Source organism: Neoarius graeffei, chromosome 5, assembly GCF_027579695.1.
Source record: "Neoarius graeffei isolate fNeoGra1 chromosome 5, fNeoGra1.pri, whole genome shotgun sequence".
NCBI lineage: Eukaryota > Metazoa > Chordata > Actinopteri > Siluriformes > Ariidae > Neoarius > Neoarius graeffei.
In genome coordinates, this window is record NC_083573.1 from 90,997,284 (window position 1) to 91,014,827 (window position 17,544).

Genomic DNA, 17,544 nt, shown 5'->3' on the forward strand with positions numbered 1-17,544 from the left:
TCTGGATAGTGAGTGAGTGAGTTATCACTTGTTAAAAGTTGATTATTTTCCAATAACAGCATGTCCAGAAGTGTTTTACTCCTCTTATACCACATCTGTTTTCCAACAATTACAATTCTTTATTTATTAAAGAACAAACCATTGTATGTTTTAGTTATAGTCAAGTTGTGGAACACACGAAAACCAAGTTAGTTCCCGATATCATTGGTGATAAGAATTATAAACAGCCATTTTATAAACAGCCTTTGGGTTTTTTTTTTCCTCAATCCCAAAGACTTTCCTATAATTTACAGGTTTATCTCTGACTGAAACAAAGCACTGACACTGGAGACTCCTTCCAAAAAAACTAACTGAACTCAAGAATAGTGAACTATATCAACTGGAAACATGTTTTACAATAAGTTCACTGTAGTGCCCATCATACCAAGTGTTGTGAATGAGCTGTTACTATAAAAACAATAACCTATTAAAATGAGTACATTGATATACGTAAACCTGTGATTTGTCTTACAGCCAGAATTACTGTCAGAGCTGCTATTATGGAAAAGTAATCAACACATCCTGACCAATCAAAGTCATGAATTCAACATTTCTGTGATATACAACCCCAATTCCAAAAAAGTTGGGACACTGTGTAAAACATAAATAAAAACGGAATGTGAAGGTTTGCAAATCATGGAAACGCTATTTTTCATTGAAAATAGTTCAAAGACAACATATCAAATGTTCAAACTGAGAAATGTTATTATTTTTTGACTGAGTTTGAGCTACACTACAAAATGCCTGCACCTCGAATAGTGCACTGTATGTTAAATAGAGAATTCATTCATACATGGCACTGGTCTCAGAACTTAGTTTCATTCACACAAAATGATTTCATTCATATAAAACTTCTCATTTTGTCATCACTGTGGGAAAAAGACAAAGGGAACACAAAAGAAAGCTGATATACTGTAGAGTATACTGTCGGTTTGGTGCAACCAGTTTTCATAGCACAGATTTTTTTCTTAAAGTCAAATCTAATTCGACTGCATAGTCAGAATAACTCGGCGATGAGGCTTAAAGTTCACAGCACATGGCATCAAGTGTCAGGGACAATAACTTTTCATAGTATCATACTTGCAAATTTGTCACAGTTTAAGGTTAGACACATGGACAAAATTAATGTCCATACATTTTTCAAACATAATCTACACCCATTGCCATAACTTGCTCAATTCCCTACCAATTCTTTGCATATAGGCAGCAGGAGAACAGTCAGTTCTTGAAGCTGATGTGTTGAAAGCAGAAAAAATGGGCAAGTGTAAGGATCTGAGATCTGAACGACTTTGAGAAATTGTGATGGTGTCCCCAGTATGCAGTGGTTAGTACCTACCAAAAGTGGTCCAAGGAAGGACAACCAGTGAACTGGCAATAGGGTCATGGGTGTCGAAAGCTAGCCCATATGGTCCAATCCCACAGAAGAGCTACTGTAACACAAACTGCTGAAAAAGTTAATGCTGACTAAAAATGAAAGGTGTCTGTCTGCTAGCCATATATATATATATATATATATATATATATGGCTAGCCATTTGAGTCAATGAGCCTTGGCTGCCTATGACCCTGCTGCCAGGTATCCAGTTGTCCTTCCTTGGACTACTTTTGGTAGGTACTAACTCAATACTAATGTAAGATTACATTAATGGCATTTAGCAGACACTCTAATCCAGAGTGACGTAAAACATACCCAGAGCAGCAGTTATGGGGGGTTAGGTGCCTTGCTCAACGGCACTTCAGCCATTTCTGCTGGTCCAGGGAATTGAACTGGTGACCTTTTGGTCTCAAAGCTGCTTCTCTAACCATTAGGCCATGCTGTCCCCAGGATGTACCATTTTGGATATGCTTGGTTTCTTGTGTCATGTTCTCAACAAGCTATATTTTATTCAAGATATATTTTATTCAAGAGCTACTGTAACACAAACTGCTGAAAAAGCTAATGCTTGCACCTTTCTATTTTAGCCAGCATTAACATTTTCAGCAGTTTGTGCTACAGTAGCTCTTCTGTGGGATTGGGCCATATGGGCTAGCCTTCATGCCCCATGTGAATCAGTGAGTCTTCGGCACCCATTACCCTGTCACTGGTTCACTGGTCCTCCTTCCTTGGACCACTTTTGGTAGGTACTAACCACTGCATACCGGGAACACCCCACAAGATGTGCCATTTTGGAAATGCTCAGACCCAGTCATCTAGCCATCACAGTCTGGCTCTTGTCAAAGTTGCTGAGATCCTTACACTTGCCCATTTTTCCTGCTTCCAACACATCAACTTCAAGAACTGACTGTTCTCTTGCTGCCAAATATATCCGACCCCTTGACAGGTGCCACTGTAACGAGATAATGTTATTCACTTCATCTGTTAGTGTCAACTATTAAGCCTCCATATGCAGGAAATACAAACCAAAGTGAAATTGGACCAAGGGAAGTTACTGTAAATCTGACATGAATTCATGTGCACACAACCCAGAATGGTCCATTTTTCAGGCACTGACTAAAGATTATACAGAACCTTGTGAATCCATCAGGAGACAATCTCGTCTGTAGATTATTGGCAAATTTCCCAGACTTGTTGAGCAACAGACCACAAAATTCTGCTCGAAAAGTGAAGAAAACACATAGTGAACTATTAGCACTGCCAAGAGAATGTTGCATGAAAATTGTGCTCGCATGATCGACATATTTTCACGACAAATCAAAATTTCATTCACTGATTTTTATGGCAGAAGGAAGGTCTATACTTGTCTCAGTCATGGATGACTTAAAAGTGGTAAATGTATCCCGTAGGGGCGCTACTGAGGTGATTATTTGTTGATAGTTAGGGGATCAGCCAGTGAAAAGGTGCAAAATATTGCATGCTTTTCAACGCCGTTTCTACACATTTTGTAAACAGAGCATCTGTTACAAAAATCCCATGGCACGACACACACATATATATATTTAACATTTATTCCATGAAATCGAGTCATACATGAGCTGATAGTCAACAAGACGCGTAGCGTCGAGTCGGCCATAAGCCATGTATGACAAGATTGAGTGGAATAGCGTTTTTATTCTCTCCACATTCACTGGATTTTATGAAACAGAGCACTTTTATTTTTTGCAAATTCGTTAAATAAAAACTTTATACAAAACATCTGACAAAATCATTTCAGCTTATAATGTAAATAAACCGGCAAAATGACAGTAGCAATTTGTGAAAAATGCTATAATATTAATTATTGAAAAATAAAAAATATATATGTTCTGACTATCAAATACTTTTATTCCATATTTTGTTGCATTTTTTTGTATTTTGTTGTCGAGTAGAGTTTTTATTTCATCCTCGGTTGGCTCAGCAACACGAACCGCCATTATTGTTTTTCCTGACTCACGGTATATGAGCTGATAGCCTAGTAGTAGAGTAGTAAATCAGAGTGCGCGATTGTTCATATCCAGTGAATGTGGATAGAATTATATATAGGTTATAGAAATATATATAGATTAGAGTCTTCAAAGTAGCTACCTTTTGCTTTAATGACACTTTGCACATTCTTGGCATTCCCTCAACCAGCTTCATGAGGTAGTCACCTGGAATGGTTTCGTAACAGTCTTGAAGGAGTTCCCATATACTGTATGTTGAGCACTTGTTGGCTGTTTTCTTTCAATCTGCAGTCCAACTCATCCCAAACTATCTCAATTGGGTTTAGATTGGGTGATTGTGGAGCCCAGATCATCTGATGCAGCAGTCCTTCACTCTACTTGGTTAAATATTCCTTACAGTACATAGCCTGGAGGTGTGTTTGGGTCACTGTACTGTTGAAAAATAAATGATGGTCCCACTAAGCATAAAACAGATGGGCTGGCATATTGTTGCAAAATGCTGTAGTAGTGATGCTGGTTTAGTGTGCCTTCAATTTTGAATAATTTGCTAACAGCATCAATAGCAAAGCACCCCGACACCATCACACGTCCTTCTCCATGCTTCACAGTAGGAGTGCCATATGCAGATACTGTCCATTACCCTTTTGTGCGTCTCATAAAAACACAATAGTTGGAACCAAAAATTTGTACTCATCAGACCAAAGTACAGATTTCCACTGGTCTAATCTCTGTCCCTTGTGTTTCTTCTTCCCATGTAATTCTCTTCTTCTTCTTCTTCTTGGCCTCCCTCAGTAGTGGTTTCTTTGTAGCACAATTGATGTTGAGATGTGTCTGCTACTTGAACTCTGAAGCATTCATATAGTCTCTAATCTGAGTTGATGCTAATTGGTGATTTCTGAGGCTGGTAATTCTTATGAACTTATGTTCAGCAGCAGAGGTAAGTCTTGGTCTTCCTTTCCTAGGATGGTTCTCATGAGAGCCAGTTTCATCAGAGCGTTTGATGGTTTTGGCAACTGCCCTTAAAAATACATTCAAAGTTCTTGCAATTGTCTTGATTGTCCAACGTTCATGTCTTAAACCAATTATGGCTGTCGTTTCTTTTTACTTAGTTGAGTGGTTCTTGACATAATATAGATTACTACCATTGTTGGATAGGGATAGTGTTGTATACCAACACTACTTCAACACAACACAACGGATGGTCTCAAACACATTAAGAAGGTGAGAAATTGCACTAATTAATTTTTGATGAGGTACACCTGTTAACTGAAAAGCATTCCAGGTGACTACCTCATGAAGCTGGTTAAGATAATGCCAATAGTGTGTAAAGCATCATCAAGGTAAACACTGGCTACGCTGAAGAATCTAAAATATGAAACAGATTTTGTTTCATTTAACACTTTTTTTTGTTTCCACATAATTCCATATATGTTCCATGTGTTATTTCATAGTTTTGATGTCTTCAGTATTGTTCTTGGTTTGGTTTGGCTGTTGCACACAACAGATCCAAGTTCTGTATCAACTGTCTTTGTGGTCATGAGCTCTTTAATGGCTTAACAATCCAATTGCTGACCCACAAATTTTAGTACACTTATCACAAGGATAACTTCCAGGTGCTGATATCCTGTCCTTCCAGCAACATCACTTCTCCTTAAGTTCCACAATCTGCCTTTCCTCAAATTTGCCACACCACCCTTTATAACTGCCCTCCACTGAGCTCTGTTTTTGGCAAGGTTCTCAAAGTCCGATATGCTGCATTTAATAAGTGAACCCTTAAGCAGGTCTTTATAACGCTTCTTTGGGGCACCAACCAGATGTACACAATCAGATAATTCACCACAGAATAGAGCATGAGGTAATCTTCCATCACTCATATGAAGCACCTGACCAGCCCAACAAAGGTGGGCTTCCATGATAAAGGGCTCAATTCCAGGTGTCTGGCAATGAGATAGCACTTCTGTGTTTGGTATACAATCTTGCCAAGATATTCCGGCCATCCTACGTAGACAGCGCATGTGAAATGTATCAAGCTGCCTTATGTGATGTTGGTATAGTGTCCATGTTTCACAACCATAGATTAACACTGTTAAAACTGCAGCCTGATAGACCGATACTTTGGTACCTAAACAGATGTCACGAGTGTCCCATAGTCTTGCAGCAAGATGACCAAATGTAGAAGAAGCTTTTGCAATCCATGCAGTGATTTTAGCATCAGCACAGCAATCATTAGATAGTACGCTACCCAAGTAACAAAATTTCGTGAACACTTTTAAGCTATCTGACCCAATCATCACTGTCGGTTCTCTATAACATGTACCAGGTCTGGGTTGTAAAAGAACCCCAGGAAGTTTTTGTTTTTTTTTTTTAATTGAGATGGGGATATCTTGTGGTTGCCTTATAAAAGCTGTCAGTAAGAATTTAGGCATCTTCTTCCATGTGTACCACTAGAGCACAGTCATCTGCATAAAGTAGCTCTCTGATCAGCATGTGATGGACTTTGGTCTTTGCTTTCGGATGTCGGAGATTGAATATTCCAACATCATAATGAAAATTCTCATTGATACCTCTATTGCAGTCATGAAAGGCATCAGTATTGTTCTACAATGGAGAAAATAGTCAAAAATACAGAAAAACCTTTAAATGAGTAGGTGTGTGCAAACTTTTGACTGGTACTGTATACACACACACATACCGTACACACACACACACACACACACACACACACAATATTTGGGCTTTCAGTAATTTCTTTGAAGTGTTCTTTTTCTGTGGCAGAATGATTGTACAGCATACATCTTTGATTAAAAAAAAACTAGAATTTGGTGCACAAGTTTTAATTTTCTTTGGGTTTTCTAAAATCAACACAGGGTCAAAATTATACATATGTGGTCAAAAATATACATACAGCACACCTCATATTTGGGTAAAATATCTCTTCGCAAGTTTCACTTTGACCAAACATTTTTGTTTACCATGAACAGGCTTCTGGCAGAATTCTGGTTGGATATTTCACGACTCTTCATGGTAGAATTGGTAGAGTTCAATTATTTTTTTTTTCTTGGCATGGACTCAACTTAAGCACAGTCCATATATTTTCAATAGGGTTGAAGTCAGGACTTGTTTTAAGTTTAATGTTAGCCTGCTTTATACTCCACAACCAGCTCTGATGCATGTTTGGGTTTGTTGTCCTGTTGTAACTCCCAAGTCGTGTTCAAGTTTCTGATGGTTTATGCTGAAGAATTCTGAGGTAGTCCTCCTTCTTCATTATTCCATCCACTTTGTGCAATGAACCAGTTCCACTGGCAGCAGAACAGCCCCAGAGCGTGATGATCCTACCACCACCACCACCAGCTGGTACAGTGTCCCTCTGTACATGGTGGTCATTGTGGCTGAACAATTTAATCTTTGTCTCATCTGACCATACAGATTTCCTCCATAAGGCTTTTTTCTTTGTCCATGTGGTCAGCTTCAAACTTTAGTTAAGCTTGAAGGTGTCAATTTTGGAGCAGGGTGTTATTTCTTGGATAGCAGCCTCTTAGTCCATGGTGATATAAAACTCACTGAACTGTAGACAGTGATCCATCAGCTTCCAGTTCATGGCAGGGCTGTGCCATGGTGGTTCCTAGGTTGTTCCTAACCATCCAAACCAATTTCCTTTCAGCTGAGGGTGACAGTTAGGGTTTTCTTGAAGCAAAGTGGCTTGGCAAAGTTACTACAGCTCACAATAACTTGCATACAATTGTTTGAACTGATCTTGGAATTTGCAATTTAGAAATGGCTCCAAGAGACATTCCAGAGTTGTGTACATCTGTGATCCTCTTTCTCAGATCTGCACTGAGCTACAGTACTTGGACTTTCTCATTGTATTGTGTGTTGGTCAATCCAATGAGTGCTGTAAACAAACCCTTTTTATGAAGGCACAGAGAATCTACCAGCTGTAGTCAATCATGATCACTAACAGGAAGTTAAGAGACCTCAGCCTTGGCAAGAAAAGAGACATTTTAGAAGTTTCAGCACCTCTGAATTCATAATTGAAGTGAGCGTATGTAAATTTTTGACCCTGGATGGAGAATTTTGACAGTGTGTTGAGTTCAGAAAACCCAAAGAAAATTAAAACTTGTGCACCAAATTCTAGTGGTTTTTTTAATTAAAGATGTATGCTGTACAATAATTCTGCCACAGAAAAAGAACAGTTCAAAGAAATTACTGAAAGCCCAAATATTGCCATGACATTCATATCCAAGATGACATTCATGTCCCTGTATGTAAACTTCTGACCACAACTCTCTCTCTCTCTCTCTCTTTATATATATATATATATATATATATATATATATATATATATATATATATATATATATATATATATATGGCTGGGATCTCCATGTAAGGCACACCACTGGAAGTTCAAAAAAATTTCCAGATTAGCCATAGCCATATCTTGCTGAAATCTGAAGTGTTACAAATTGCCATAAATACACAGCCAAAAGAGCTCTTTAGCTGTTATATATTTATTTTTTCACTCCCTCCATTCCTCCATTCTCAACATGCGCAGGCCATACAGCCTAAATAACATACTTATCATAATTCTGTGTAGCTGTGAGGGGTTTTAGCCTAATTCATTCACTGCAGTCCAATATCACACACTTACACACACACGCACATACACACACACACACACACACACCTACACATGCACACACACATACACACACATACACAATTTCATTCGTCAGCAGCAGTAAGCCAGCTGGCTCTGAAGCAGCTCCAATTATCCAGCAGCTCCGTGTCTGTCAGGCTGGAGGGAAGTGAGTGAGCACAGCTGAAGTTTGAATGAGATGGAGGGCGTATGGTCGAGAGAGGAGAGGGAACATTTTTTAAAGAAACTGTGAATAACGAACCAGCGTTAAAGACTGGCATGAAAAATCCACAGCACTAAGCTGCAGGCCGGGTGTTCATAACCGCCAATTCCAGCTTAAATCTTCACTAAATGAGCTTGCTATTTACAAATAAGTGTTCAGCGTGAGCATTTCTAATTAAAGGATTAGTTAGCAGAGCTTTTGTGGAAATGGCAGAAGTGATGGCTCAGTGGTTAAGGTTGTGCACTGGTCTGAATGTTATGAGGTCCCTGAGTGACACCTTAATTCTTATGTAGTCAGCTTGGATTTGAAAAAAGTAAAGCCAGTATTCGTGATGCATTATAAATGCATTTTTATATTCTGTAACATAGCATACATAATAATTATACTGCCTGGCAGAGCTCTGTATGAGTGCTCATACATAGTTCTAGTTATATGCCAAAAACTTTCTAAAGTGTGAGTGTATGACTTCAAGGCATTATGTATGAATATGAATATGACCAATGAATTGATTCATGCGGGCGGCACGGTGGTGTAGTGGTTAGCGCTGTCGCCTCACAGCAGGAAGGTCCGGGTTCGAGCCCCATGGCCAGCGAGGGCCTTTCTGTGTGGAGTTTGCATGTTCTCCCCATGTCCGCGTGGGTTTCCTCCGGGTGCTCCGGTTTCCCCCACAGTCCAAAGACATGCAGGTTAGGTTAACTGGTGACTCTAAATTGACCGTAGGTGTGAGTGTGAATGGTTGTCTGTGTCTATGTGTCAGCCCTGTGATGACCTGGCGACTTGTCCAGGGTGTACCTCGCCTTTTGCCCGTAGTCAGCTGAGATAGGCTCCAGCTTGCCTGCGACCCTGTAGAACAGGATAAAGCGGCTAGAGATAATGAGATGAGATGAATTGATTCATAAGGTGTTATAGTGAATGAATAAGGCATTATGCAAATTGTTATAGTTTATAGTCATATTTATAATGTGCTTATTAATTGTTATCAGAATGCATTATAATGTAGGCATATAATGATTTACCCAATTCATGATTCGATTTCACTGATTCATAACATTTGGGTCATGATTCAATTTTCCTGAGATATTTTTGAAAAGAAAATTAAATGAAAAAAAAAATTATTGCTAAAACTTTTATAAACATTTGTACTACTTTCATTTGCTTCTCTTCTCTTTAGCTTTCGTCAGTGTGTAAAAAGAGAGCTCTGATTTCTTGTTAAATATGTTTGCTCAATCAAACACACAACAGCTCTTTCCATTTTAGATCTGTTTTTTTTAATGCACTTTCACAGCATTAGAGCTGTGTTACTTCTGCCTAGGGTGAAGTTACATGCAGTCATGTTATTCTAAGCAATGCAATTACAGTTAGGAAGAACTAGGAGACTACACAGCCTGATAATAATTGTGATTCATGTTTTATTTCATCAGTTCAAATCATCATAAATTTGTATCATGATTTATCATCACATGATATATCATTACATACTTAATTATACTGTAAGCAGTGTTTCTATCACTTATGATGACCGCTAGTTTGCTTAGTGCATCATGTTCAGTCATAGACACTGATTTTTTTTTTTAAACAAGTAACTTTTACAAAGGCAACAATTTTTTTGTGAATTTGTTTGCTTTAATCAGCAGCATTTCCAGTGTTTTAAAACTTCATTGCAGTCTTTAAAATGTTTATTGTATTGTGTTGAGAAATGGTAAAGGCTTGTAGTCGAATTTCTTAATAATCCTCAGATATCATTTATTTATTTAAAAAAACAAGCAAACAGAAAACAATCAAACAAATATTTAGGGATAGGTTTCTTAGGTATTAGTGTTATAATGTGTTATGAACACTACTTATCATGCATCATGTTGACAATTTATAATGCATAAATAAAGGTAAAAATGCGTATAATGCCTTCGGAAAGCATTATCACATTATCTGAATGTTTTCATAGTTAGTTATAAACAAACAGCATTTTATATATAAATCATAAACATTCTATACACTAATGCATGGTGGGCATGCCATGGGTGGCACAGTGGTGTAGCGGTTAGCACCATCACCTCACAGCAAGAAGGTTCTGGGTTCTAGCCCAGCGGTTGACGGGGGCCTTTCTGTGCGGAGTTTGCATGTTCTCCCCATGTCTGCATGTGGTTAGGTTAACATGGGGCAGCCATGGCCTGAAGGTTGGCCTGAAGTGCCCTTGAGAAAGGCACCTGACCCCCAACTGCTCCCTGGATGCTGTAGCATAGCTGCCCACTGGTATGTGTGTGTGCTCATTGCTCACTTGTGTATGCATGTGTGTGTTCACTGCTTCAGCTGGGTTAAATGCAGAGGATGAATTTCACTGTGTGCTTAAGTCTGTGCTTGATTGTAGGTGTGATAAATAAAGGCTTCTTGTCTTGTCTAATGCTGTAATGCATTATAACACAGATGCTGGTGTAGTACTTGTACTATGTTCAGTTAAGCTTAAAATTTTTGAAGCGTCTATTATACAAGTCCCTGTAAATGTTACAATAGAAACAAGAAGAAGACATGGTCATCACTATTCCCCGCCACATGCATTTTATGAAGACCTCTTAACACTTACAACCTTACTAGACTTAGACAACCTTTATTATCATTCAGTAAGCAACAAGTGTACACCGAACAAAATTTCGTTGCAATTTGGCTCAGCATAGAATTATATATGAAGTGTATTAAATAAAATTATGCAGCAGCAAAAATATTATAAAGTGCAATAGTATAAAGTGACCTGTGGAATTAGGAAATGTTCAAGTTATAAATAGAAGTTTAGAGTTTGGATTTGGAGTTCAGCAGTCTGGTGACCTGGGGGGAAAAGCTGTTACAGAACCTGGTGGTCCTGCATCGAATGCTGCAGAACCTCTTTCCAGAGGCCAGAGGGGAGAACAGTCCATAGTGAGGGTGTGAGGGGTCACTGATGATGTTACTGTCTCAAGACATGCAACACCTTGGTGCAATGTCCTGAATGTAGGGAAGAGAAGTTCCAATGATTTTCTTTGCTGTCCTCATCACTCTCCTCACATTCTTCCAGTCAGAGGCACTGCAGCCTCCACACCGCACAGAGATGCAGCTGGTCAGAACACTCTCTATGGTGCTTCTGTAGAATGTAGTGAGGATGGGCTGGGGCAGGTGGGCTCTTCTCATCCTATGCAGGAAGTGCAGATGTTGCTGTGCCTTCTTGACCAGTGATGTAATGTTCACAGACCAGGTGAAGTTGTCTGTAATGTGCACCCCCAGGAACTTGGTGCTACTGACCACCTCCACGGCCGTGTTGTTGATGAGAAGTGGCGCATGGCTGGGTTGGTTTTTCCTGACGTCAACAATGATCTCTTTAGTTTTGTCCATGTTCAGGATCAGGTTGTTTTCCCTGCACCAGCCCACCAGATGCTCCACCTCCTCTCTATAGGCCAGGTTGTTATCATCCCTAATGAGGCCCACCACTGTTGTGTCATCCACAAACTTCACAATGTGGTTGCTGGCAGCCCTGGGGACGCAGTCGTGTGTCATCAGAGTGAACAGCAGAGGGCTCAGGACACAGCCCTGAGGGGAGCCTGTGCTGATGGTGATGACACTGGAGGTGTTCTGTCCGACCCGCACTGACTGTGGTCTTTCAGTGAGGAAGTCTAGCAGCCAGTTGCACAGGGGGGTGCTGAAGCCCAGGGGACCCAGTTTGTTCACCAGATGCTGTGGAATGATGGTATTAAATGCTGAACTGAAGTCTAGGAGCAGCATCCTCACATGAGTGTTCTTCTCCTCCAGGTGTGCAAGGCTCAGGCGAAGAGCGGAGGAGATGGCGTCTTCAGTGGAGCGGTTAGGCTGGTAGGCAAACTGGAAGGGGTGGAATGTAGGAGGGAGCCTGGAGGTGATGTACTCCTTTACCAGCTTCTCAAAGCACTTCATCATAATGAGTGTGAGTGTGACGGGCCGGTAGTTGTTGAGTGATTTGATTTGAGGTTTTTTTGGCACTGGGATGATGGTGGCAGTCTTGAAGTATGATGGGACTTTGGCTTGATCCAGTGAGGTGTTGAAAATGTCCGTTAGAATATGAGCCAGCTGGTCTGCACATTCCCTGAGCACCCGACCAGGAATATTATCGGGGCCCGGGGCCTTCCGTGTGTTGACTCTCCTCAGAGTCCTCCACACTTCAGCTGTATCAAGACAGAGTGCCTTTTCATCCTGATGGGGAACAGCTTTCACTGCAGGAGTGTTATTTAGTGCCTCAAACCTCCCAAAGAAGTTATTGAGTTCATTGAGGAAGTCCGCATCATCATCACACTCAGGAGGGGCTATCCTGTAGTTTGTGATAGCCCGTATGCCTTTCCACATATCCCTGATGTTGGTGGTGTTGTGGAAAAAGTCCTGGATTTTTTTTACTGTAAGCACACTTTGCTAATCTGATGGCACGGTTCAAGTTAGCTCTCACTGTTCTCAGTGCCTTCTCGTCGCCAGACTTGAAGGCTGAGTTCCATGCCTTTAGCATTTTGCGTACTGCATAAGTCATCCAGGGCTTTTGGTTGGCCTGGGTGGTGATACTCTTTATGTCACTGATGTCCTCCATGCATTTGTTGATGTAGGCTGACACAGACATGGCATACTCATCTATGTTGGTATGATCATTATAAGTGGCAGCTCCTTTGAACATGTCCCAGCCCGTGCACTCAAAACAGTCCTGTAGTGCCTCCATAGCCCCCTCAGATTACACCCTCACCTGCCTCACTGTAGGTTTTCCTCTGATCAGCAGGGGCTTATATGCAGGGATTAGCATAATGGATAAATGGTTAGAAGATCCAAGGTGGGGGTGGGGGGCTGCTTCGAATGGATCCTTCGTGTTGGTGTAGGCCATGTCTAATGTGTTCACTCCCCTGGTTGCACAATCCACATGCTGGTGAAAATGAGGGAAAACTGTCTTCATATTGGCCTGGTTAAAATCCCCAGCCACAATGAAAAAGCCCTCAGTGTGAGCGGATTGCAACTCACTGATGGTCCGATAGAGAACACTCATAGCCTCCTTTGTGTTGGCACTGGGGGGCATGTACACAGCAGTGATGGAAACTAAAGTAAACTCCCTGGGCAGATAGAATGGTCTGCAGTTTACAGTCAGAAGCTCATAATATAAGCCCATTGCTTTAATATTGACTTATGATGTTGTAAGTGCTATGACACCTTCATCAAACACCATCCAACTTTCTTCAGTAGTATGAGCATGCAAAGTTTCATTGATGTAGCTTATGTAGTAATTTCAGACTGAGTTCACTTGTACAAAGTCCAGTAACATAAATCAACGTCCATAACTCTGAAAATAAGAATTTCCTGTAAATTATTTTCAAACTCAACTCAGATCATGAATAGTAATATGAGCACACAAAGTTACATTGATGTAACTTATGTAGTTTCTGAGAAAACTTGCTCAGATTGAAACGGACGGACGGAAGGACAGATGGATGGACGGACGAACTCCATTAAAAAATCCCCCTGCACATTTCGTGGCAGGGAATAATAAAGCATTAATATACAAATATTAGTGGTGGGCATAGATTAATTTTTTTAATCTAGATTAATCTCTCATCTCATTATCTGTAGCCGCTTTATCCTGTTCTACAGGGTCACAGGCAAGCTGGAGCCCATCCCAGCTGACTACGGGCGAAAGGCTGGGTACACCCTGGACAAGTCGCCAGGTCATCACAGGGCTGACACATAGACACAGACAACCATTCACACTCACATTCACACCTACGGTTAATTTAGAGTCACCAGTTAACCTAACCTGCTTGTCTTTGGACTGTGGGGGAAACCGGAGCACCCGGAGGAAACCCACGCGGACACAGGGAGAACATACAAACTCTGCACAGAAAGGCCCCCAGGACCTTCTTGCTGTGAGGCGACAGCGCTAACCACTACACCACCGTGCCGCCTAATCTAGATTAATCTCACTGAAATTTTGAAATTAATCTAGATTAATCTAGATTAAAATGGCTCATTCAGAATATGTGTGCTACCTAAGTAATGACTAAAAGTAAGTCCTTGAGAAGAGGTTTCTTAAGATAGGGGGCGCATTAAACCAGGGGCTCATCTCCTGTTTCCAAAATGCATCACTGACTGCTTGAGAAAGCTGTTATACTTTGATACTTGGTGATGAAAAAATCATGTTCAATAAGATGTACTTGTGTTAACAAACTGTTTATTCAGTTCACATGAAAATTTCAACTGTAAGCCTTAGCCTACATACAGAAAGAGGGCGTGATGACCTGTTTATTCAGCTAAACATGAATTCTGAACTGTAAGCCTACATACAGTAAGAGGGCTTAATGAACTGTTTACAGTCAGTAGCTTTGTGTCAATCAGTCCAAGCTCTACTTCTCCTTCTTCCACCAGTCACTCAGGCAGACCAGCTTGTTCACATTTTCTGGTGACAAACTAGATCTCCTCTTCTGCACAATATGGCCTGCTAAAGAAAAAAAGTCTCTCGCATGGGACAGTTGTGGCAGGAGTCCCCAAGTATTTACGGGCAATGTGGGCCATCTTACCATAGACAGCAGTGTGCTCCGACCACCACTTCAGTGGACACTGATCTAGACTGGCACTGGGGTCTACCTTGTACCTCTCCACAGTATTGTCTGCTGGTGTTTCTTCATCTGATTCAGAGTCTGATCCCATCAGTAGCAGGGCTGTTTTCTTCTTTGGTGGTGCAGGGTTCTCCTCCCCGAGTGGCTGCAGAGCAGATTCTTCTCCCTTCACCAACTCACATAACTTTGCCCACACTGACTCCCTGTCTGCTCTGGCCAAGCACTTGAGGTCCTTAAACCATGGATCTAGAGCAGTCATCACCTTTGATGAATAAAAAATAAGAATAAAAAATAAAAATTATTGATTGATGAGGGCGGCACGGTGGTGTAGTGGTTAGTGCTGTCGCCTCACAGCAAGAAGGTCTGGGTTCAAGCCCCATGGCTGGCGAGGGCCTTTCTGTGTGGAGTTTGCATGTTCTCCCTGTGTCCGCGTGGGTTTCCTCCGGGTGCTCCGGTTTCCCCCACAGTCCAAAGACATGCAGGTTAGGTTAACTGGTGACTCTAAATTGACCGTAGGTGTGAATGTGAGTGTGAATGGTTGTCTGTGTCTATGTGTCAGCCCTGTGATGACCTGGCGACTTGTCCAGGGTGTACCCCACCTTTCGCCCGTAGTCAGCTGGGATAGGCTCCAGCTCGCCTGCGACCCTGTAGAACAGGATAAAGCGGCTACAGATAATGAGATGAGATGAGATTGATTGATGAAAATTTCACTTTCCAAATCCAACCTCCATATTTCTTCATGAGTCATTCATCTATTCATTGACTGATCTACTGGCTTAACAGTCTAAAATGGTCAAACAATGCAGTTATCTTCTGATAAGTGTGACATACCTTAAGCCACTCCAGGTTTAATTTCTCCCTCCGCTGACTGAGGTCCTTGGTGAAGGCAGCCTTGAATCTCACAATATAGGCCGGATCATCATCTGAGATCTTCATCTCGTGCTGGAGGTGGCACAGGGCGGGTAGAACCACAGAGCAGGATACATACTTATCCCCACCAAGGAGCTCAGTGATGTACCTACAGACAGACACACACACACACACACACACACAGAAAGAAAGAGAGCAATAAATAATTAATGACTGATTCATTTAACTCAGATTACACAGTTTTAAAGTTCTTAATCAGATGATATTTAAGCGAATGTGTTTCTTAAATACAAAGTGACATTTAAAAGAACTTGTATGCCAGTTCATGATAATGCTATCTTTGTAGACAATACCTGCATGGCTCCAGCAGTTTCTCTAGCTTTGCCAACTTTTCATATTCAGCACTTGTTGGGAGGGCCAGATGGTTCTGCTGTTGAGACAGCGTTGTGTGCAGTGCGTCTCTGTTGCGCCTCACGCGCTTGATCATCTCGAGGGTAGAATTCCACCGTGTTGGAACATCTTGCACGAGTGGCTCCTGAACTTGCCCAAGGGAGGCTTGCTGGACTTTCAGCTCATCTGAGTTGGCTGGACTGTGTTTGAAATGTCTGACCATTTTACGGCACTTGGCAAGTGCCACATCAAAACCCCCTTCTCGAAGTGACATTACGATAGCTCTCTGTACAACATGGGCAACACACAGGAAATGCTCGAATGGCAGTATCCTCCCTGCTGCTACCATATTAGGAGCGCTGTCTGTTCCAATAGTGCAGATTTTGTCAGCTATCCCCCACTGATTAGCGACGTCGAGAAACTGCCTAGCACACGCTTCTGCAAAGTGACGCTCCTCTGTTTTCATCACACCTAACAAAGTAGATCAGAATAAGTTCATTACTAGTAGTAAACAATTAGCAATCATCAAGAAGCAAACATAACGTGTTGGTAATTCGTGATGTCGTGGTAATTACATGCTAAGTAATTTTAAATTGTGTAATTTAAAATGACATAACGTAGCCTACCTAAAGCGAAGGAGTGAAATTCCCAGCTAGCATCGATGAGGTGCACAGTAACGCCGAGGTAGTTATCGTTGTTGACAGATGTCCAATGGTCCCCGGTCAGCGCTACACACCTCACCTCTACCATCTTCTCATCCTTTGCGGCTTTCTCTGTGGCATACTGGTCATGTATTTTCCTAATGATAGTTTGCCTCGCAGGTAGTTTGTAAGATGGGTCACCTGTGGCCACCTGGAGAACAAGCTTGAGCCCATCATCCTCAACCACGCTGATGGGCCGGCAGCTAGTGGCAATCCACTGAGCGAGAAGATTAGTTAGCTTGTCTGATAGAGCTGCGCTGATGGGCTTGCCTCGGTTGCACTCAAACAAAGTAGTTTGACGGCGACTCTTCCCCGGCGTTTCAGTGCTTGACCCGGCATCAGCAGCATTAGCGAAGGGATGCTTTGCGTTTAGGTGGTACTTGAGACTGGTAGAACTCCTACAGTAAACTAATTCCGCATTGCATAAGGTGCAAACAACCTTAGTCTTGTCGATGTCTCCATTGGGAAGCTTCTTAAAAATGAATTTTCCCTGAAGCAAACCCGGTGGCTTCGTAGCTGCATCCATGTTAGCACGTCACGTTTGTTGTGGTAGTTCGGGTAATTCACAGTAGCATACAGGTTCGAAAACTCGTTCTCGCCCCCTACAGTGCAATTCGGCTAGGTATACATCCGCGCTAAAATATCAAGGTGAAAGTCATCATAGTTTGCTTAGTATAGACCCAGTTCCCAGCCCAACTTTGAGAATAGATTAACGGCGATATTTTTTATATCGCCCGATAAGAGTCTC

General features: G+C 41.5%; 1 protein-coding gene across 1 annotated transcript; it reads right to left on the reverse strand.

Annotated features, from left to right (window-relative positions):
- Positions 1 to 14,686: 14,686 nt before the first annotated feature.
- Positions 14,687 to 17,322, reverse strand: LOC132886305 (E3 SUMO-protein ligase ZBED1-like). Its single transcript, XM_060920856.1, has 4 exons — positions 16,722 to 17,322; positions 16,059 to 16,566; positions 15,667 to 15,853; positions 14,687 to 15,097 (listed from the first exon to the last, which is right to left on the reverse strand). The coding sequence occupies exons 1-4, from the start codon at positions 17,320 to 17,322 to the stop codon at positions 14,687 to 14,689; spliced, it is 1,707 nt and encodes a 568-aa protein (XP_060776839.1).
- Positions 17,323 to 17,544: the final 222 nt, after the last annotated feature.